This window comes from Gobio gobio, assembly GCF_949357685.1.
Source record: "Gobio gobio genome assembly, chromosome: 7".
Lineage (NCBI taxonomy): Eukaryota > Metazoa > Chordata > Actinopteri > Cypriniformes > Gobionidae > Gobio > Gobio gobio.
The window spans coordinates 54815268-54837485 of NC_137103.1; the positions used below are offsets into that span (position 1 = coordinate 54815268).

The following is a 22218-nucleotide window of genomic DNA, read 5'->3' on the forward strand; positions in this document are numbered from 1 at the left end:
TCTGCCAATGGGGTAAGCAAAATAAAGATTATACAAAAGACAAAAAGATTAGACAAAAACTTCTGCTTGTCTAGTAAATGCTTCTTAATGTAAGATTTTTTAGATATTTGGACTGAAAACAAGACAAAAATACTAAGTAAGAAAAGCATTTTTTGCAGTGATAAAACAGTGCTGCGTTAACATACACACACACACACACACACACACACACACACACACACACACACACACACACACACACACACACACACACACACACACACACACACACACACACACACACACACACACACACACACACACACACACACACACACACACACACACACACACACACACACACACACACACACACACACACACACACACACACACACACACACACACACACACACGAGCGAAAGAGCTCAGAAACGTTATTTCTGACCCCATTGGCAGATATTTGTTTGTTTGACAAAAATATTAAGGTAGAAAATAATTTTTTGCAGTGCATCTCACAATTCTGACTCAAAACTAGCTATATTTAATTCAATTAATCGCTTACGGAATTGTACAATTTATGTAAAACATCACTTTAAACATCTACAAATGATCAGTTATCGGCTTTCAAATATAAAGAATTATTGGTTATGCGTATGTGCCGACATTTTGATATTGATGCATCCCTATAAAAAGGATCTTAAAATGATATAAAATCAAACATTTTATGAAAAATTTGGATTTAGATTTAAATCAGCCAATATATCGTTATCGGCTTTCAAATATAAAGAGTTATTGTTGAGTGTGCCAAAATGTTCATATTGATGCATCCCTATAAAAAGCATTTAAAAAAAAAAATTTTGATTCAGATTTATCGGCCAATATATCGGTTATCGGCTTTCAAATATCAGTTTCGGCCAAAATTTTCATATTGATACATCCCTATAAAATCAAAAATTATATATAAATTTAGATTCAAATTTATCGGCCAATTATATTGGTTATCGGGTTTTAAATATAAAGAATTATCAGTATCGGCCAGAATGTAAAAGTCCCAATGGTGGAAAGGAGCTTCCGTAAAGAAGTCCCAGCTTCTTCTCAATACTGACCTCTGACATGTGTTTCGTTTCAAGCGGTTGTTCATGGCGATGGCACGTACTTCGCTAAAGAGGCCTGGTACTCCTGCCAGGATCAGTATTCCAACCCAGACCCCCAGGGGCTGAAGTACATCTACAGAGCCCGAGTGGTGACGGGCTCCCTGTGTCAGAGCAGGCAGGGAATGAAGGAGCCGGACCCCATGGACCCCGCTGACCCGCGGGCCGGCCTGCACGACTGCGCTGTGGACAGCCTGAAGAACCCCTTCATCTTCGTGGTGTTCTGTGACGCCGGAGCGTATCCGGAGTACCTCATCACCTTCAAATCTACATCCTGATCTCAATCTGACAAGCACATGATCACGTTTACAAACTCTGTGTGGACGGACGGACGGACAAATGGGGGGATCTAGAGGACTCCAACACATGAAAAAATGCTTTCAGACGCAGCTTTATCAGTAGTGCTGTCTGTCAGCAAACACACAAAACAAAGAACAATCGCTAAATTAATTGGGAACACTTTACAATAAAGGCCATGTTTGTTAACTAGCATGAACTAACAATGAGCAATACCTGGGGCCTATACCATGAAGCCGGTTTAGCTGGCTAGCCAGATATGTTTAAGCTTAGTTTGTGCCAATCCTGGGTTTTAGGTACCATTAAAGTGGTTTGGCTTTTAGCAGTGTTCATCTCCATTGTAACTTACGCTCCACGGCTAACCTGCTCCAGGTTCTGGATAAGAGATCTCAAACTGAAATTGGACCAATCAGCTGTGAGCAAAAAATGCTTTTCTTACTCAGTATTTTTGTCTTGTTTTCAGTCCAAATATCTAAAAATTCTCAAAACAAGAAGCATTTACTAGCCAAATAAAAATTATTGTCTTGTTTTGGGGGGAAAGAACTCAAAATTAAGGGAGTTTTTGCTTAAAATTAGCAAAATAATCTGCCAATGGGGTAAACAAAAAAAATCTTAATTCAAACAAAAAACAAGATTATTTTGTTTACCCCATTGGCAGATTATTTTGCTTATTTTAAGCAAAAACTCAGTTAATTTTGAGTTATTTTCCCCCAAAACAAGACAAAAACTTCTGCTTGTCTAGTAAATGCTTCTTAATGTAAGATTTTTTAGATATTTGGACTGAAAACAAGACAAAAATACTAAGTAAGAAAAGCATTTTTTGCAGTGAACAAATACCACTTGTGATTTTAATTAGGGTTGCACGATATATATCAGCCACCATATCGGTCTTATAAGAATACTTGGCCGATATATTAAAGCCGATAAATGATGTGTTATTTCCTTCAGCTGAGACACTTAAGATGTGCACAGTTCACCATAATGGGTTTGAATTGCAGTTCAGAGCAACATGTGCAGCACATGTCTGTCATATAGACTACATAACATTATGATGAGAACATTATAATTGTGTGCTTAGGAGGACATGGCTTATGAGACTTTTGTTTTTGTAATCAGGCTCTCTAAAATTATAACAATTATAGCCAATATATCGGTTATCGGCTTTCAAATATAAAGAATTATCTGTATCAGCCAAAATCTTGACGCATCACTATAAAAAGCATCTAAAAATGATACAGTAGGATAGTGGGTTATAGATTAGAGAAGTTGCATGAAGCTCATGGCCTCCTGTAGAACTCCATCATGAGAAGTAGTTAGTATAGTAGGAGAATAGTAGGTTAGTACACTGCCTGAGCTATCAATGCACAGCAACTGTGATGCTAGTGTTTTCTAGAGACCCGGGAGAAAATGTAATGTATCTTAATGGTGGATAAGCAAAACTAGCTATATTTAATTCAATTAATCGCTTGCGGAATTGTACAATTTATGTAAAACATCACTTTAAACATCTACAAATGATCGGTTATCGGCTTTCAGATATAAAGAATTATTGGTTATGCGTATGTGCCGACATTTTGATATTGATGCATCCCTATAAAAAGGATCTTAAAATGATATAAAATCAAACATTTTTGATTGTTTGAATCGGCCAATATATCGTTATCGGCTTTCAAATATTAAGAGTTATTGGTTATCCATATGTGCCAAAATGTTCATATTGATGCATCCCTATAAAAAGCATCTAAAAATTTGGATTTAGATTTATTGGCCAATATATCGGTCATCAGCTTTTAAATAAAAATAAAAAAGATCAGTTATCGGTATTGGTATCGGCACAAATTTTGATATTGATGCATCCCTATTAAAAGCATCTCAAAATTATATAAAAATTTAGATTCCGATTTAATCAGCCAATATATTGTTATCGGCTTTCAAATATAAAGAATTATCGGTTATCAATATGTGCGAAAATTTTCATATTGATGCATCCCGATAAAAAGCATCTCAAAATTATATAAAATCAAAAATTATATATAAATTTAGATTCAAATTTATCGGCCAATTATATTGGTTATCGGGTTTTAAATATAAAGAATTATCAGTTATTGGTATCGGCCAAAATTTGATATTGATGCATCCCTATAAAAAGCATTTAAAAAAAAAAAAATTAGATTGAGATTTATCGGCCAATATATCATTTACCAGCTTTCAAATATAAAGAATTATCAGTATTGGGCAAAATGTTCATATTGATACATCCCAATAAAAGGGATCTCAATTATATAAAATCAAAGACTATATAAAAATTTGGATTTAGATTTATTGGCCAATATATCGGTTATCGGCTTTCAAATATCAGTTTCGGACAAAATGTTCATATTGATACATCCCTATAAAAGGGATCTCAAAATGTTATAAAATCAAACATTATATAAAAATCTTGATTTATTGGCCAATATATCGGTCAAAATTTGATATTGATGCATCCCTATAAAAAGCATCTAAAAATGCTACAAAATCAAAAAAATGTATTCAGATTTATCGGCCAATATATCAGCTTTAAAATATAAAGAATTATCGGTATAAGCCAACATTTTCATATTGATGCATCCCTATAAAAATGATCTCAATTACATAAAATCAAAAATTATATACAAATTTTGATTCATATTTATCGGCCAACATATCGGTTATCGGCTTTCAAATATGAAGAATTATCTCGGCCCAAATGTTCATATCGGTGCATCCCTAATTTGAATAATGTATTAATAAATAACATTTTAAACTGCTGTAAAAGTGTTTTTCATTGTTAGTTCATGTTAACAAACGGAACAATGTTATAAAGTGTTATGAATATATGAATATATCTGGCCATCAGATGATCACTGACCTCTGACCACGTTCTCGTGTCCGGATGTTTCTAACACTTGTTACTACAGTATGATCATCACTTTTTGCTATAATAAATCACTCTTAAGATGACGCATTACATCGACAGCCCATTCTGCAGTGTTTGAATCATTCTGAGTGTATGAAACATTGATTTACTCTGAAACCTTTGAGGAAAAATAAACATGTGTGTGATTTCCAATGCGTCGTAACTGGACACACACAGAAACTGATGATACAGTGAAAGCAATGAGAACTCAAAATATGTTTATCTTTAATATGAATTACAAAACATGATCACACGGAGTACAACAGATATTAGTAACTGCAAATTATTGTTACGTAATCGATCAAATTTGAGCTGTCCTACATTTACACATTAATGAATTAAGACGGTTCTACACTGTAAAAAAAAAAAAGTTATTCCACCTTAAATTACATTAAACCGACTTGTATTTTGATAAGTTAAAGCAATGTAAAAACATAACTTAATGATCATATCATATTTTTTACAGTGTAGAGGATTAAACCACAACACAAATCAAAAGAATGACTTCAGTCGAAGCGTTTCATTGAAAAACATTTTATTCTACGGTTAAAGGATCAAGTAGCATCTGTGCTGAACTAGTAGAAAGACATTCTATCGCCGAGGCATTTTATGATGCTGTGGGGGTCAAACCCGTCGTAGAAAACGCCACAGAGCCCTCGAGTGTTCACAGGTTACCGTATTAAACCAACCCTCGTCCTTCAAGCCAGCCTGGAGTCGCCCGGTTAAAGTAGTCGGCGCGCAGAAGCGAATTAGGCTAACCTGACTGGATTTACCCATGCGGGATTGGAGCGGGAGGGACGGGAGGGATGGAAACCACAGCCCTAAATGATAAAACCCACCGTTAAGACTGAACACACACTCAAATCAAGCGCTTGGGACCGGCGCGCTACATCTGCTGCGTGGAGTTGCCGTTCCAGGTGTTGTTGTCGTCCTCGCTGTCTTCTTGAGTCCTTAGCCGGTATATTTTCCCGTCTTTCTTGAAGTCCTCAGGCCTCTTCTCAAGAACCCTCTTACGAACTGAATCTCTGGAGGGGAAAACAGAGTAGAAGTTCCTCTCACGGACACACAATACAGACAGAGCCTGGACTCATGATCCCTCACACAGACGCACCTCTTTGGTTCTGCGCTGGAGGCGGAGGCGGAGCCGGACCCGTGTGTGTTGGCGGTGTGCTGGTTCTGTGCGGCTGCGGGTGGAGGTGTGGAGCTGAACAGGAACCCGCTGATGAACCTCCAGACGGCCAGCAGCGGGTAGAGCAGCGAGCCCAGCATGGCCCAGACGCCTCCTCCAGCAGATGAGCTCACCACAGAGTTGGACGGCCGGCTGGACTGCTGCGGGGACCAATCACAGAACAGCATTCGTGTCATGTGACTAAACCATCAGATATTTGAGCTGTGAGATGGAGACCGTTTCATTCACAAAATAAAACCCCCGAGTAGCAGAAAAGCCTGAAGCACTGAAACAGACCCTCACTCAGTCTTGTTTTCCAGCACAAATATCTAAACATTATTAAATAAAACACACGTTTACTAGAGATGACTGAAGATATGATTGGCCAGATTTAATAACAGCTCTTGAGGCGTTAAAATCTACTGACAGGATTTACTAAAGACACGCAGTGAGAAGTTGACGCTGAAAAGGAGTGGATATCACCAGTGGGGTCAGAAAAAGCAAAAGTGTGTGTGTGAGTGTTTATGAGTGTGCGATTGAATGCGTGTATGTGTGTTTGTGAGAGTGTGTGTAAGAGTGTGACTGTATGCATGTGTGTGTTTGCGAGTGTGTTTATGAGTGCAATTGTATGCGTGTATGTGTGGGTGCATGCGTTTGTGAGTGTGTGTGTGTGTGAGTGAGAGTGTGTGAGAGTGCGTGTGTGAGTGCGTGAGAGTGAGATTGGATTTGTGTATGTGGTGTGTGTGTTTGTGAGTGTGTGAGAGTGTTTATGAGTGTGCGATTGTATACGTGTGTGTGTGTGTGTTTGTGAGTGTGTGTGTGAGAGTGTGATTGTATGCGTGTATGTGTGTGTGTGTTTATGAGTGTGAGATTGTATGTGTGTATGTGAGTGTGAGTGTTTAGTAATGTGCGATTGTATGCGTGTATGCATGTTTGTGAGTGTGTGTGTGTGTGTGAGTGTTTATGAGTGTGTGATTGTATGTGTGTTATGTGTGTTTGTGAGTGTTCATGAGTGTGTGATTGTATGCGTGTATGTGTGTTTGTGTGTGTTTGTGAGTGTGTGTGTGTGTGTGTGTGTGTGTGAGTGTTTATGAGTGTGCGATTGTATGCGTGTATGTGTGTTTGTGAGTGTGTGTGAGTGTTTATGAGTGTGTGATTGTATGCGTGTATATGTGTTTGTGATTGTGTGTGTGTGAGTGTGTAAGAATGTGACTGTATGCGTTTGTGTGTGTGTTTATGAGTGCAACTGTATGCGTGTGTTTGTGAGTGTGTGTGTGTGAAAGTGTGTGTGAGTATGTGTGAGAGTGTGTGTGAGAGTGTGAGATTGTGTGAGAGTATGTGTGTGAGTGCGTGAGAGTGAGATTGTATGCGTGTATGTGGTGTGTGTGTTTGTGAGTGTGTGAGTGTGCAATTGTATATATGTGTGTGTTTGTGAGTGAGTGCAATTATATACGTGTATGTGTGGGTATGTGTGTTTGTGAGTGTGTGGTTGAGAGTGTGTGTGTGTGTGTGAGATTGTATGCGTGTATGTGGTGTGTGTGTTTGTGAGAGTGTTTATGAGTGTGCGATTGTATATGTGTGTGCGTTTGTGAGTGTCTGAGTGCGATTGTATACGTGTATGTGTGGGTGTGTGTGTTTGGGAGTGTGTGTGAGTGTGATTGTATGCGTGTATGTGTGGGTGTGTGTTTGTGAGTGAGTGTGCGATTGTATGTGTGTTTGTGAGTGTGTGTGTGTGTGTGAGTGTGTTTATGTGTGTGTGTTTGTGAGTGTCTGAGTGCAATTGTATGTGTGGGTGTGTGTTTTTGTGAGTACGTTTGTGAGTGTGTTTATATGTGTGTGTGTGTGGGTTTGTGAGTGTGTTTATGTGTGTGTGTTTGTGAGTACGTTTTTGTGTGTGTGGGTGTGAGAGTTCAAGTTTTTCTATCCCTGAAAACGTAATGTTTTCTAAACACGTCTATGGAGTCCCCACAAAGATAGTGAACCAGACGTGAGAGATTGTGTGTGAGAGAGAGAGAGAGAAAGAGAGAGAGAGAGTGAGAGTGTGTGTGTGTGTGTGTGTATCTCACAGGCAGCAGGACGATGGAGGCACTGGGCGCGAGCTCCAGCTCCAGCAGAGATTTCTCCAGATCTTCAGTTGTGAACTCTCTTCTGGGAAACATGGTGGCCAGTGAGAACTGACCGTATCTGTTCCAAACCTCCTGCAGAACACACACAAGAGTCATGAGCGTTACACAACACCAGCTTAACACCACACACAAATCTGACTCTGCTATACCTTACACTGATCGTCACTAGTTTCACATTTCACCGTTGTTTCTGATTACGCCATTCACAATGAATTATGGGACGAGAGTTCAATCCAGAGCCAAAGTACAATAAGCATCAAATGATCAAATGTACTTTTCAGGTTGTAATGTTTTAAAGTAGTAAAAAACATCTCAATGGAGGAAAAATACTGGCTTTGGATAAAAACATCTGTTAAATAAATAAATGTAATGTAAATGAAAATACTTCTGGCAGGAAATGAGAAGAAGAGAGCAAATCAGAGCACTTGAAACCCTGTCAATCATCAGAGTCACATGACACTCAAAACTACATTGAGTGAGGTCATCACTGAACCCACGACTGACCTGAACGGCGAACTGTCGAGCTTCCTGCAGACGCGTCTCTGAGGGAAACTGGTTCGTGAAGGACGAGCCATCAGGCAGACGGAACTGAATCCTGGCGACCGCACTGACAACCAGAGAGAAAACATCATCAAAACACACACACACACACACACACACACACACACACACACACACACACACACACACACACACACACCATGATTTACTCTCCCTCAAGTCATCCTAGCCGAGGTGTGTATGACATTCTTCTATCAGACGAATACAATCTGAGTTATATTCAAAATGTCCTGGCTAATCCAAGCGTTATAATGGCAGTAATAGTTGCTCTGTTTTTGAAGTCCATAAAAAGTGCATCTGTCCGTCATATAACTGCTCCACGCGGCTCCGGGGTGTTAATAAAGGCCTTCTGAAGCGAATCGATGCGTTTGTGAAAGAAAAATATCCATATTTAAAAATGTTTTTCATTTTTTTCTATGGCTCTGCATCAGCCGTCCCCGCGCCATGACTTCCGGTGAATAAAATCAAATAAAAAAACAAATAAAACGCAAGACACTCAATTGGCCTCTTCTGTGCGAACTGGACGCGCAAATGAGGCGGAATTGAGTCCATCGAGCCGCAGGACCTCCAGAAGCGCGTCAACACGTCTTTACATTGACTTAACATGGAAATCACTCGCTCCTGACGCTCTATTCACGTTCGGTGTGAACGCAGCATCACAACGCTCATCACTGTCAGAATGAGTGAGATGGCCAATCAAATCAAAGAAGGCGGGGCTTAGCTATTAGTGCGAATTCCAACGCGACACCTTTATGCTGCGTTCACACCGAACGTGAATAGAGCATCAGGAGCGAGTGATTTCCATGTTAAGTCAATGGAAAGGCGCGTTGACGCGCGTCTGGAGGTCCTGTGGCGCGATACACGCGTTTCGCGCGGCGCAATTCCGCCTCATTGACGCAAATTAAGCATCTTGCGCGATACGCGCAAGTGGTGATTTTTGTGCATTCACGCATTTGAAGCGAATTCATGTCTGACGCCCAAGTTGAAAAATCTGAACTTTGGCGTCAATTTGCGCCGCGTTAACCAATCAGGAGCCTGCTCGCTGCTGTCACGTGGTAAAGTGACGTGATGAGAAACCCTGCATAATTTTAACATACTACTTTTGTGTCACAAAATGTAGTTTTAAGACTTTTTCAGGTGAGAATGTAGTTGTTTAAATCTCAAATCTGTGCTTTATTTATAAAGAGAGCGTCTATTCAAAAAATGATCCAGTGGATCCAGTTGTGAGATCCAGTGGATGAGCAGGCGCTCAGCGCTCATTAACCCCGGCGAGAGCAGCCTTTCCTCGGCCAGTTCTTCTGGCGTCTGCCGCTGCTCTGATGGCCTGTAGTGGCTCGTCTTGTGTGGATCTAACGGCCGAGCTTTGCTCTCATGAATCTATAATTTGTTGTCTGCCAAATCGTTTAGACTGAGGGCAAAGAGAAGTTTCATAACTTTATTTTTTTTAAGGATATTTAAATATACATGCAGTGAAGATAATGTAGGAGTTGCCTGGACCACATTTGTGTGACTATTAATGTTTACTATATATTTTTAATGAAAAAGAGTGGTGTTTTATGACATATTTCTCCTGGAGCGCCTTGAACGCGCGTCTATTTTGCTTCAAACGCTCGATTTATACGCGCGTCCAAATAACTGTGGACACGCTAATGGATTCAAAATGTACAAGCGTCCAACTAGATGCGCGGTAGCCACGATTTTGACACTCTATTCGCGTTTGGTGTGAACGCAGCATTAGTTATAGCAGTGAAAGAGTGCGTCGGAAGATGTAAGTAGCTCAACATTTAAATATTTGACAACTGTTTTGCGATAAAAACGACCGACGGTAATATTAAGTGATGCTACTACTTGATATTTTTAATGAAATTTCACCGTTTTGAATTGAATTGAAATCATAAGTGAATTTGACGTGACAAGAAAGGTTTTGCATTTTTACATATTAGGCAGACGAAAATAAGAGTGAATGTGTGCATTTTTTTTTTTTTAAACGTTTTGCTTCCTGACTACAATAGAACTAGAACTTTTACCATCTTTATTTCCTTAAATCCCTTTAATAATTGAATTCCTTTAAATAAACCAATAAAATATTTTGAAATCTGATTTTTTCAGAGTTACCTTCTCTCTCGCTGTGTGGCGTCTCTCTTGGCCTCGTGTTCAGCGGCTCTGGCTTGCAGCGCTGCTAGTCTGTTAGCCTCTGCGTCCTGCTGGTTCTGAGCGTAGCGGGCCGCTCTGTCTGCACGGTCCTGTGGAGCAAAGAGTGTGTGATGATGTGTGTGTGTAGCACAGGGCGATCAACAGCATTCTCTCATTTTGATGAACCGAGCACAAGAATGGATCTTTTAGTCTGAAATGCGTGAACCAAAAGCTTTGTTTCTTTTGATATGAGCTTTCAAATTAGTTGTTTTATTACGACATTTTTGCTTTAGTGGCTCTTTAATGTTGCGTGACAGATCGCCGTGAACTGATCCTCTCTTCCTCTTTACTACTAGTTACAGCACAAAACAAACATGAATGAACATCAGCAGCTGTTGAAAGATACAGTACAATGTGACTATAACGGCTTAAGAACAACATGTTACGAAACGTTACATTTACCTCAGAAAAGCCGTTCAATGTCCATAAATAGCTAGAAAACATAGCTCTAGAGGAGCATTTTGATAAATATATGCACTATATTATACATTCATTATATTTTTACTAAACCTGTTCTGTAATGCTTTATGTTTGTTTGAATAAATCCAACATGAAATGTTTATATTTCAAAAAAACAATTGGAGTAGATACAATCAGATTCGATTGCACCCTGTAGTCCATCATGAAAATGTTTCCGCCATTTTGAATTTTCAAAAAAAAAAAAAAACTTTTTCAAACTCCTCCGATTTTCACGAAAATTTACCCAGATCATCATCAGACCATGCCGACAAATAGTTATGGAATTTAAGTTGATTGGTCAAACCGTTCTCGAATAACTTCGTACGAATTCAACGAAGATCACGCCAAAATGAACGTGAGGCTACATCTCCACAACGCTTTAGCATATTCTGACCAAACTTACCCTCATTCACTATTCACCATGTTAGTCCACTAATATAGTTCATTTGATGGAGTGAATGAAAACGAGTGCGTGAATTCGGACAGCCGTTGTGTGTACATCGGCTCTACACTTGTTATTGCGGTGCAATGTGGGATTGAATGAGTGCACTCAATAACGTGCACTATGGTTTCGGACACCACTACAAATGGCTGTTCCCTCAAATAGTGCCCTATTTAAGGGTATAGGGGGCGATTTTGGATTCAGCCTTGGTGCGTGTTATGACAGCCATGACCTGAGGTGACCTGCACAGTTTCGGTGCAGTGCCACCTAGTGGTCAGGAGTTATGAAAAATTGCTGTTTGTGCGCAAATCTTCTGAACGGTTTGGCCAAAAAACACAAAACTGGTCTCTTTTGATAAGGTGCAACATGACGAGTCCAACGATACCAAGAGGGTAATCCAGCCCCCGGAAAGCGTACCTTCCATAGGGACAGCCATTGCTAACCAAGCCATCACCTGCTGTTAGCATCCCATTGACTCCCATTCATTTTGGCGTCACTTTGACAGCGAATAACTTTACATCTGAGGCGTTTAAAGACTCCATTTGTCCATTGTTTATTTCTAAACAAACACGACAATGGTTAAAAGGCTCCATTACCTTGTAGCTTACACTATTGCCCCATAGAAGCCGTTTTTGTAAAAAATTGGCTAACGATTGCGTCACAAGCCTATGGGGTCGCTGTGTCCATTTCTTTTACCGTCTATGAACGATACACAATTATATCCAAATATCTATTTTGGCCGTTTTGAATTTTGTCATTAAATGCTATATTTTTACGAATGCATTGACGTATCGTTACAAAGCTCGTTATGTGTCTAGACACCATACCCTAATGTTACTCAAAGTTTCCAGGCAGCGCCACCTTGTGGTCAAAGCTATAATGAAATTTTGACTTTTGCTTGAATTAGCCTATTGTTATGGATTAGATTCTCGGTTCATGCTCGGTTTTCATTTTTGAAAAAGAAGGTTTTTAAATCGAATTTGACCATGCCGGCAAAAAAAGTTTTGGATTTCGTGTCAATAGACGAAACCATTTTCATTATCCGCATCAACAAATATGATGGCAAGATGCCAAAGCGACTCTGAGGCTGAATCTCTGCAATGCTTTGGCATATTGACGCCAAACTTTGCATGTGTCATCGCCACCTCACTCTGACCACACCACATCAATTTCATAACAGCGCCGCCTATTGGTCAAAAGTGATAAACCATTAAATCGCATTACTAGTGTTTGAATTTATGATTCTTCAGCCATTTTGCCTGAAATCATGTTAATATGTCTTTAATTGCTCATTGTTGCAGTTGGTCTGATGCTCCCAGGCTTAATTTCTGCTTGCAGCAATATTTACTATTAAAAACTGCATTACGTGCAATTTAAATGTTCGAATACAACTCAGTTAATTTGAACAAGTTTGTTTTTCCTTGAGAATAATTGACATGTACTGTCCTGATATATATCCAAATGAATCAATCGCAAGCTTGTGAATGGAACGGGCACAATCTGACGTGATACCAGAGCGATCTGCTGCTTGACTCGTTCTCTGGCCGCCTTCTCCTCCGCCTTCTCTCGATTCCTCTCCTCCAGGAGGCGTTTGGTTTTATCGTCCTCCTGCTTCTTCTTGTAGTCCAGTATCTCCTTCCCCATCTTACGCCGCTCCACCTCCTTCTTCAGCTCATTCTGCCCATGCGAGAGGAAAATTCACAGACGTGGCGTCACTCGCGTCATTCAACATTCAATGGCCGTGTGTTAAAGAGAGATTTACCTCTTCTTCTGCTTTCTTCTTCTGCTCACGTCTTTCCTCCAGCTTCTTCGTTAACCTACATAAGAAAATGAATGAAAACAGATTAAAACACATTTCTTATAAAGAAATCGCTTCGCCACTTCAGTTCATATTCTGGGCTCATCTCCTCGCCTGTATCTTGTATGCATCATCAATGAGCTGTATACTCAATTTGATCTTTTAATGTCAGTGTTTTAGTACATTAAGTGTTTTTCACGTTAAGCGTTTTAGATCGTGCTGCTGTTTTTAGTGACTGAAATACTGCAGCAGGTGCTTATATGGATCACAAGTGCCCAAAACTTGTATTTTGTTCACATATTTTTGCTTTTCTTCTTTTGAGATGGAACATTGACAGGCCTGCTCTACAGTCCTATGGATTGGTCTACACCAGGAGGCAGAACTATGAATTGATCTGAGCTTATGCACCTCAGTTTTTGAGTGAAAAAAGACCACACAAGCTTATTCACCTCAACAACAAAAAAACTAAACCGGGGTGCAGAAGCTCAGATCAATGAGGCCTACGATAAAAATGAAAGGGAAAACCCGGTGCTAATTGAAAGAAAACAAGTTGACAAAAAAATATTGAATCAAATATTTGGCAATAACAAAGCATAAGGAGAGATTTCTAAGCCGGTATTTTTTGACCAGGAACACCACAAGTGTAACAAGAAAAAGTTTTACATTATTTTGTCTGCGAATGGACGAATAGATGTTTTGTTTTTTTTACTGTGAACTAGGGCTGTAACAATTTGACCAAAAATAAAAACCTCGATTAATTGAACATTTTACCTCGATTACGATTAATGAACGATTATTTTGCTCTTTTTTTTTGCCCTCATAAGGTTTTTGAGTAAGTTCCTGATAAGGTTTGTAGGCCTATTGTAAATATTTTCTACTATTAAAGGTGGAATTTTTTTTTCTAATTAAAAAGTGTTTGTCACAATATATCAGGCATTAGTTCAACATAATACACATCTGATGGTCTAAACTCGCTTTAATGTTCATACTGGCATGGCTTAAAACACACACAATGAAAAAGCTTTGTAAGGACGCAGGTGAAAGAAGTCTGCCTAGTTTTCAGAGACGCGACACGGCTCTGTGTCACAGAAAGAAGCTAAGCACTGAACGGAGAAGTTTTCCGTATTGTTGTTCTTGAATAGTAGCCTGGCGTGGCCATACTCAATTCTAGTCAGAATATGAGTCTGGTACCGCTCCATTGAGCTTTGATTATGGGGCGTGTTTCAACCGAGCCAGGAAAGACCTCAATTGGATAGACCTACAACCAATCAGAGCAACGGAGCGACGCGTAACATTAGTTGTCAAATGTCAACAGAACTCAACTGCACTGTTACCAAGTCCGTGTTTTTCTCCATGTCCGCGGGTTGAAGCGACCCCAATTATGTGATTATATAAACCCAGGAATGCGAATTTTAGCAGGCAACCTTGCCAAAATAACATATTTTGCCAACCAAACGCCATTTTTTTCCGGAGAACCCTACGGAAAGTTATTGTTTTGGGCTATAGTTTTGAGTAGCAATTGTGCGCGACATTGCAAAAACACTTGGAAACCCTGTCTGCACGCACGCTGGATTAAGTAACGTTACAAGAAAAACATGAGTGTAAACAATCTTTGCCAGTAATAAAATAATGTAAGGATACACAGAGTACTTACCAACACGATCATCGTTTCTGAGAGAAATAGTGAAGGTGAATGCATATACGAACAAGTTCTCCGTTTAGGATAAGAGCAAATTCAACCCAAGAGCCTTCGATGACGTGGATGATTACGCTACTGTTGATCATCTGTCCATCATCGTCTAAAGCCCGCCCTGACAATTTCATTGGTCCGAACAGTTTCTGTTCGGGCATAATTACTGCTCTATGGAGCGAGTCTAGACCGAATTGCCGGAGCAAAAAAAATTGTGGGCGGGGCTAAATTCGGCTGGCATCCAGGCTACTTGAATAGTGCACAATCGCTTTAAATGGTGAAACTGGCAAGCCTTTAAACGCATTTACTTGACAAACTTTATGAGGACGAAAGTGAAAGCGATCTGGCTTCGGGGCTTGCGCGTGCCGTCTCTCTCTGTGTGTGTGTGTGTGTGTGTCGGTGGCAGCGCGTATAGGCTATAAGAACTAGGGCTGCTCGATTATGGAAAAAATCATAATCACGATTATTTTGGTCAATATTGAAATCACGATTATGTAACACGATTATTTCACATGACTTTGGGAATGTGTTGTATTTATTAAAAATACACCTTTCAACAATTCAATTGAAATTGTAACATTTGTTGTACTTTTTGAACTATTAAAATAAATAATATAACATATATTCAAATCAAAGTATAAAAGTATTCATGTAAAAATGATAATCACAAATAAATAAGATCAACAATATGGTTCGGCTAGATATGCTTTTCAGGTACGTCTAACCTTAGTTTTCAGGTACAGAAATGTCTCAAATGTAAAATAACATTGCATATTTGAGTGCATAAATTAAAGATGAATCCTATTAAACTTACAAAAGCTATTCAATCCGGATCGGATATGCGTCGTCTTTATCGACTGTATAAAGTTCACTTAAGGCATATTCAGACTATGTCTGCTAGGATACTCATCAAGATGGACATGTTGACATACGTTTTGTATGAGTTTGTCCGTTCAAGAGCAAGACTTGAAAGAGAACTCAATATTTGCGCGCTGTGAGACGTGTGCGCGCTCTCGGATGAGCGCACTGAGACACATTTTCTCACAGTGCGCGCGGCTTCTCATTCGCGTCTTCTGGCACTAAACCCGAGTGATGACGGTGAAAACGACTGGTCATATTCGAACATACGGCAGCACTCGCATGCATTGAACAAAGTTTACAAAGAGAGAATTATTTGAAAAATATGAGGGGAAAAAGGACGTTTACACGGCACCCCTGCTCTCGTCAGTTTTTGTTTCTTTATTAGATTGTCATAGGTCACTCTGTTTAATTTTCAAGTGGTTAAACAAATTCGTGATGTTCCCTTGCGTTGCAGCCACTACCATGTAGCAAATCTTAGCATGTTTCTGCTCGTCGTCTGATTCCTCGAAGCCAAACTGTTCCCAGACAACGGAGTTGGTTTTGCCTATTTTGCTCACCAAACGCTGCTGTAACTGCCCTCCTTCTGCCATCTTTACTCGCGCAGAGTTTTTAAATTCCAGCGGATGATATGCACACGAGATTCCCGAACTGAGAGAGATTTGTGGCTTCGGGAGGGGCGGATGAGCGCATGCGCGTTTCATTCAGAACGCAAGGCAAAATAATCGTTTTTTCTCGATTGTACTATTTTGGTGATCGTTGGGAGGCAAAATCGAAATCGAAATCGAAATTCGATTAATTGCACAGCCCTAATAAGAACGGCAATTAACTGACCTGTGTAAAACATGCAGTTACTATAGTGATTCTGGGCATCTATAAACACAGATAACTGCTCCTGCATCTCTGTGTGTGCCTGCAAACTGCACTTGATGTGACTGACGGGGCGGAGTCACGTGAAAACCGAAATAACCGACATGGGAAAAATATGTCGGTTAGAGGTTCTGAATGTCGGTTTCGGTTATTTTTCGATTAATCGTACAGCCCTACTGTGAACTCAAACAGAACCTCCTGAAGTCTCGATTTTTTTCCATAGATACGTTTTATTCTTGAATGGCTTCTAGGCTTCCCGGTTAAATTTTGGGCCCTGTCATACACTCGGGTCAATGCGATACCAGGCGCGACGCAAGTGTTTTCTACTAGTTTCAGCCGGATGCAGATATAATTTTCACATCCAGCTCCACGCTGTTTAAATCTCAAATGCACTGGCGCATCTGTTCCCCCATGGGCGTCTGGTCTGAACACCAGGTGTGATCAGGAGCATTGTTGGAGCGTTGCTTTTGTGAGGAACTGAAAACCATTGACCAACACAAACCTGCTCTAAAGTCAATAGTGCAGTATTTGTGTGTTATTTAAAGAGTGTGTTGGTGATATGAGCCTATAGGCGGTGTGTATTATTACACACACAGGGACGCGCAGCACACAAGAGACGAGGGACAACCCTTTTGGACTATGCGCCTGGCACGCAGACCATTTTTTTCTGTCTTTAAAACTAGCAAAAGTGGATTCAGACACGCCCTAAGAGCACCTGCGCTTCAGACCATGAGCTCAGATCAGTAAAATAGGGATGTAACAATAACTCAGCAAGTTATAGCCATTTATTACAACATTATAGGCTATTTTCAGTGAAAAACTGGTGGTTTTTATTTACTGACAGTGTCCAAAACGACTTCAGGAAGTAAAGGAAATAGATTGTTTTATATATAACAGAATACTGAAGCAAAAGTGACTTTACATGCGTTTACTGTAGGGCTGTCAAAAGATTAATCGCGATTAATCGCATCCAAAATAAAAGTTTGTGTTTACATAATATATGTGTGTGTACTCTGTTAATTATTATTTATATATAAATACACACACATTCATGTATATATTTAACCCCTTAACTGTCACTTGCCCGTATACGGGCATTCTTCATTTACTTCATTTACTTCACTATATTACTATTAAATCCTAATCTAGTCATGACAAACTATATATCATTGGAAAGGTCTAAGGCTCAAGAATACATATTTGTTGATGATTTTGCAGAAAATATATATTTTGGAAGAGTAATGGATTAATATATGACAAGAGTGACAAGAGTTTGCATCAAAAAATCTGTATCATTACAGGTGTTTTCACCTTTGTAACAAAAAGTCAACAACCACACTTTTAATCATTCAAACTTTGATTTTCATGCTAAAAGTTCATAACATAAACATTGATTCTAGTATTTAGCCAAAAATATTCAGAAAATAATATTATATATAGAGAATATCTGCCAGATCAATCTTTAGGAATCACCAATATCGTGTGTCTAACCCCTAGTGGATTTCTGGAGGTTATGCAGCTAAAAGTCTTACAGAAAACTCATTTTTTGAGTTTTTGACCTAAAATTTTGAACACAACTTGGTTAGAATTTTGGCTTTGACTTTCTGTCTTTTTTAGGCTGAAACCTATATTAATTTATATATTTTTTTATAAAATAAATAATATTTATTTTATTATATTTTTATAACAATAAACTTAAATTTCAATAACTTTTATATAATTTAATTCTATAATTTCTTTCCACTTCAGCAATAATCTGCCAAGTGTCTTCTTTTAAAAGAGACCAACCATAAGTCTTTAGTCCAAAGGGTTCATGAATTACAACCATTTAAGTTTGGGTAGTGCATTTTCACGAAATGCTCAAAAAGGGGGGTGACAGGTAAAGGGTTAAGAAATATTTGCATGTATATACATTTATATAATCTATAATATATATATAAATGTTTTATATATAAAAAATAATATTTTTTTCTTATGCTTGTGTGTGTTTTTATATATAAATAATAATTAACAGAGTACACACACACATATATTATGTAAACACAAACTTTTATTTTGGATGCGATTAATCTTTTGACAGCCCTAGTTTACTGCTGTTTTATACTTGTTTTTGATTTGTGTTATGCTTATCTCTCAAGCAAATCTATTATTTTGTGTTTGTTTTGATGAACCGTTTACTTCCACTTTGTGTTTGTTCAAATTTCCACTGAAACATGCTAATTGGTGATTCAAAAGACCAAAACCTAAGTTTATTGGTTGAGTATATAAACCATTTAGACCAATCTGGGCACAGGGGTGGGGCTAAGCATCAACAATCGCTCCTGTTTGGCTCAGAGGGACAAACCACATGGGTTTCTTTGACGAATCAATGCTGATCAAAACTTGATGATGTAATCACTAACGTAATATTACTGAAAAGCCGGGAGTGGCCTCTTTATGAGACTTTTTAAAGCATACAGATTGGATTAGCGTGTTTAAAAGTTATTAAACATTTAAGAACATTAGTAATTTTAGCCATGGGCAGCCGTCTCTGTCTTTAAGGGTAGCATTTTCAGTAAAAAGAAACTTGATCAGAGCACAACATGCGGGTTAATCTATTTCACACAATCCCTCCCATAATGGCATACAAACACACTGAACTGTGACGGTCCGCTTCACATGTACATCAGACCGGCTCTCGCGGTCTAACTAGTCCAGAATAAGCTGAATTCATGCTGACGTTTCTACAGAAGACGCATTTCTCTGACTGACGCTTCACTCACCTCTCCACTCTGGCATCTAAGGGCTCGTCTGGATGAGACGCGTCTTCTGAAGTCAGGCTTTTATCTTCACCTGGAGTCACATAACCTGACGCTCCCTCTTCCTCCATTGGCACAGACAGAGATTCTGGGGGAACAGAAGGATCAGACCAGCGCTCAACGAAAACAGCAATGAAACCGAAACATGCAAATCTCCGTCCTAAATCATCAGTGCATGTCTGAAACACAGCTGAAGAAAACAGATGTGAGCAAACTGTCATCCAGCCAATCAGAGGAGCGTCACCTTTAGATGTGGCAGAGTTGGAGGAAGTGACATTCAGAGTGTTGGGCGGTGTGGTCATCTGATTGGGTCCCTCTGTGTCCATCTCTGTGCCTTCAATCTGCTCTGTGTGCATCTGTACAGAAGGGTTTGTTAGCATGTGTGTGTCTAACATGACAGAAATCTGGGGCCAGTTGCATAAACTAAGCCATAATGTTAAGACAGTGTCTTAAGATCTAGTATGAGCCACTAGCAGTTAGGCAAGTGGCATTCAGTCTTACTTTTCGTATCAAATTAGGCCAGTCTATGTTTTTATGTAACTGATTTAAAAAAAATATTGATTAACTTGTAAGACTAGTCTCAACGGTTTATGCAACCGGCCCCTGAGGCTACATTAAAGTCACCATGAAATCAAAATGGAAAATTTTAAAAAATGTTATGCAATATTGCAGTGTTTATTATAAATTATATATCCATTTAAATTCATGTTCCTTGTCATCTTGAATCCATAGCCATCCAATCAATTCCCCACTGGAAAAAAAAAATCAAGCCCCGCCCTACATTTAGTCTCCTTTAAGACGACGTTTCACTCCAGGTGTAAAAACCAGGTGTAATAAATTCCTCAAGCTATTCTTCTGGCACGATTATTTTATTAGCAAAAAAATCTCACTCAACTGCCTTTCCATGTTTGGTCTAAAACACAATGATCCTCATGTTTTGCCTCAATGTTCTGGCATTTTTGCAGGAATGTATTATAAAGATTATGCAAAGTAACATTTATTTTTAAAACCATTATGAAAGTAAATAGCAGGCGGTACAACCATAGATATCTATCAGTACAATATGCGTCGTGGTTTTCCAAAGTTACTAGCCACTCAGCATTTTCACTGGCCACATCCATACAATGGGGAAAAACTGCCATATATATTTTTTATACAATCTCATAATTTGGTTTATTAGGCTGCTGTCACTTTAAGAGCTGACGCACGGATCCATTACACTGATACACATGCGCTCTCTCATCTGTTTATGTTCACTTATAACAGAACTGACTGTGTTTACGTGAATACTCGCCATTATTGTGTGTGTGTTTGACTGTTTAAGTGCAATAAGCAGTGAACAAGAGCTCAGTTTAGTCCTGAGAAGCAGCTTTATGTGCGCGCACTTAGGGTGTGAGCACAAAATCTAAGGGAATGAGTAAAATTATGCGCAATATGCGCAATCCCACGGCGAAATTCAAGCCCTGTAACAGCAATAATGTTGTTAGTGAAGAGCTTGCATTGAGCGTGTGTTACGTGTTTGTGGACTAGGAGGATTCGTTGCGCAGCAGAAGTGTCAGACTTATATTTCAATTGCTGATGATTTCTTTAAAATACTATGTAAAAATCGTTCTCGTGAGATAAGGGTCTCGTCACACCCCTAATATGAAGTTAAGATCATGTTCCATGAAGATATTTAGTCAATTTCCTACCGTAAATATATAAAAAATGTTTTATTAGTAGTAATATGCATTGCTAAGGACTTCATTTGGACAACTTTAAAGGAGATTTTCCTCAATATTTAGATTTTTTTGCAGATTTTCAAATAGTTCAGCCAAATATTGTCCCATCCTAACAAATCATACATCAATGGAAAGCTTATTTATTCATATAAACCTCAAAAATGTACCCTTATGATGGTTTTGTGGTCCAGGGTCACATATGATGGTCAAACTAACAGACAAATCTTCACCGTGTTCAAGTCTTTCAGGTTTCTCACCATCATGAGCGGCTGCATGTTTGCACATGGCAATATTTGCAGTTGTGACATGTGTGTTTATTCACCTCTGTGACTTTGTGGATCCTCCGCTTCAGCTCGTCCGCCGTGACGCTGCCCGCGATGACCTCCAGAGGAATGCCGTTCTCTCCTATGAAGAAGCTGGACGGGACACACACGACCGGATCTGTGTGAGCTCAGAGTTAAAGTCCGTCAGGACGAGGAAAAACAGAGCTTTAATAAACCCAGATCTGACTCTCTGTAGATTAGAGTAAACCAGCAGGAATATAATAAAACACGTCCAAACACGCCTGACTCGAGAGTGGATTGGTCATGAGCAGTGTTGGGGAAAGTTACTTTTTATAAAGTAATGCATTACAATATTGCGTTACTCCCTTAAAAAGTAACTAATTGAGTTACTTAGTTACTTTTTAAGAAAAGTAATGCGTTACGTTATTTTTTTCTCACCTGGGCTGGGCTTGTTTTTGTTTATAACAAAAGAGTTATATTTTTGTGCAACGGTAAAGTCCTCTTCATCCCAAAATTTAAATAATAAGCCCCAGGCTGAGGTAAAAATGCTAATTCCCGCATGAATACTAGAGGGCGCAGCTCTGGATAATGGTAGAATAGGATGCAGGAGAAAAAAGTTTTACCAATGAAAACAAAAAATCTAGTAATGTTCATCATCAAAGGTCAGCAGCAAGACATTGGTCAATTAAATATAAATGTAGATTATGCATAACATTTTTTGTTTTATTTAACATTTAATTATTGGAGGTTTGCATAGTATTCTGATTTAGCATTTGACTGATTTTATTCATTTTGAGGAGGACAGAATCTTTATTGTGCAAGTGAGATAAATAAATGCTCACATTTAGTCTAGAACTACAATAACCCTCATGTTCTCACACA

At 39.0% G+C, this 22218-nt stretch overlaps 2 protein-coding genes across 2 annotated transcripts in view; one reads left to right on the forward strand and one right to left on the reverse strand.

The window, feature by feature from the left end:
* Nucleotides 1-3584, forward strand: part of parp14rs3 (poly(ADP-ribose) polymerase family member 14-related sequence 3) — a 57895-nt gene extending 54311 nt beyond the window's left edge. Inside the window, exon 26 of the mRNA XM_079821743.1 lies at nucleotides 1113-3584. Coding sequence (XP_079677869.1) covers nucleotides 1113-1411 — 299 coding nt within the window. The 3' untranslated portion in view covers nucleotides 1412-3584. The remainder of the gene's footprint in view (nucleotides 1-1112) is intronic.
* A 992-nt stretch (nucleotides 3585-4576) lies between these two features.
* The window catches only part of ubxn4 (UBX domain protein 4), a 22903-nt gene continuing 5261 nt past the window's right edge, over nucleotides 4577-22218 (reverse strand). The window contains exons 4-13 of the mRNA XM_079821744.1: nucleotides 21375-21493; nucleotides 19576-19687; nucleotides 19296-19419; nucleotides 13080-13134; nucleotides 12830-12994; nucleotides 10339-10466; nucleotides 8167-8269; nucleotides 7603-7734; nucleotides 5480-5697; nucleotides 4577-5393 (exon numbers count right to left, since the gene is read on the reverse strand). Of these exons, the coding sequence (XP_079677870.1) occupies nucleotides 5255-5393; nucleotides 5480-5697; nucleotides 7603-7734; nucleotides 8167-8269; nucleotides 10339-10466; nucleotides 12830-12994; nucleotides 13080-13134; nucleotides 19296-19419; nucleotides 19576-19687; nucleotides 21375-21493 (1295 nt within the window). The 3' untranslated portion in view covers nucleotides 4577-5254. The remainder of the gene's footprint in view (nucleotides 5394-5479; nucleotides 5698-7602; nucleotides 7735-8166; nucleotides 8270-10338; nucleotides 10467-12829; nucleotides 12995-13079; nucleotides 13135-19295; nucleotides 19420-19575; nucleotides 19688-21374; nucleotides 21494-22218) is intronic.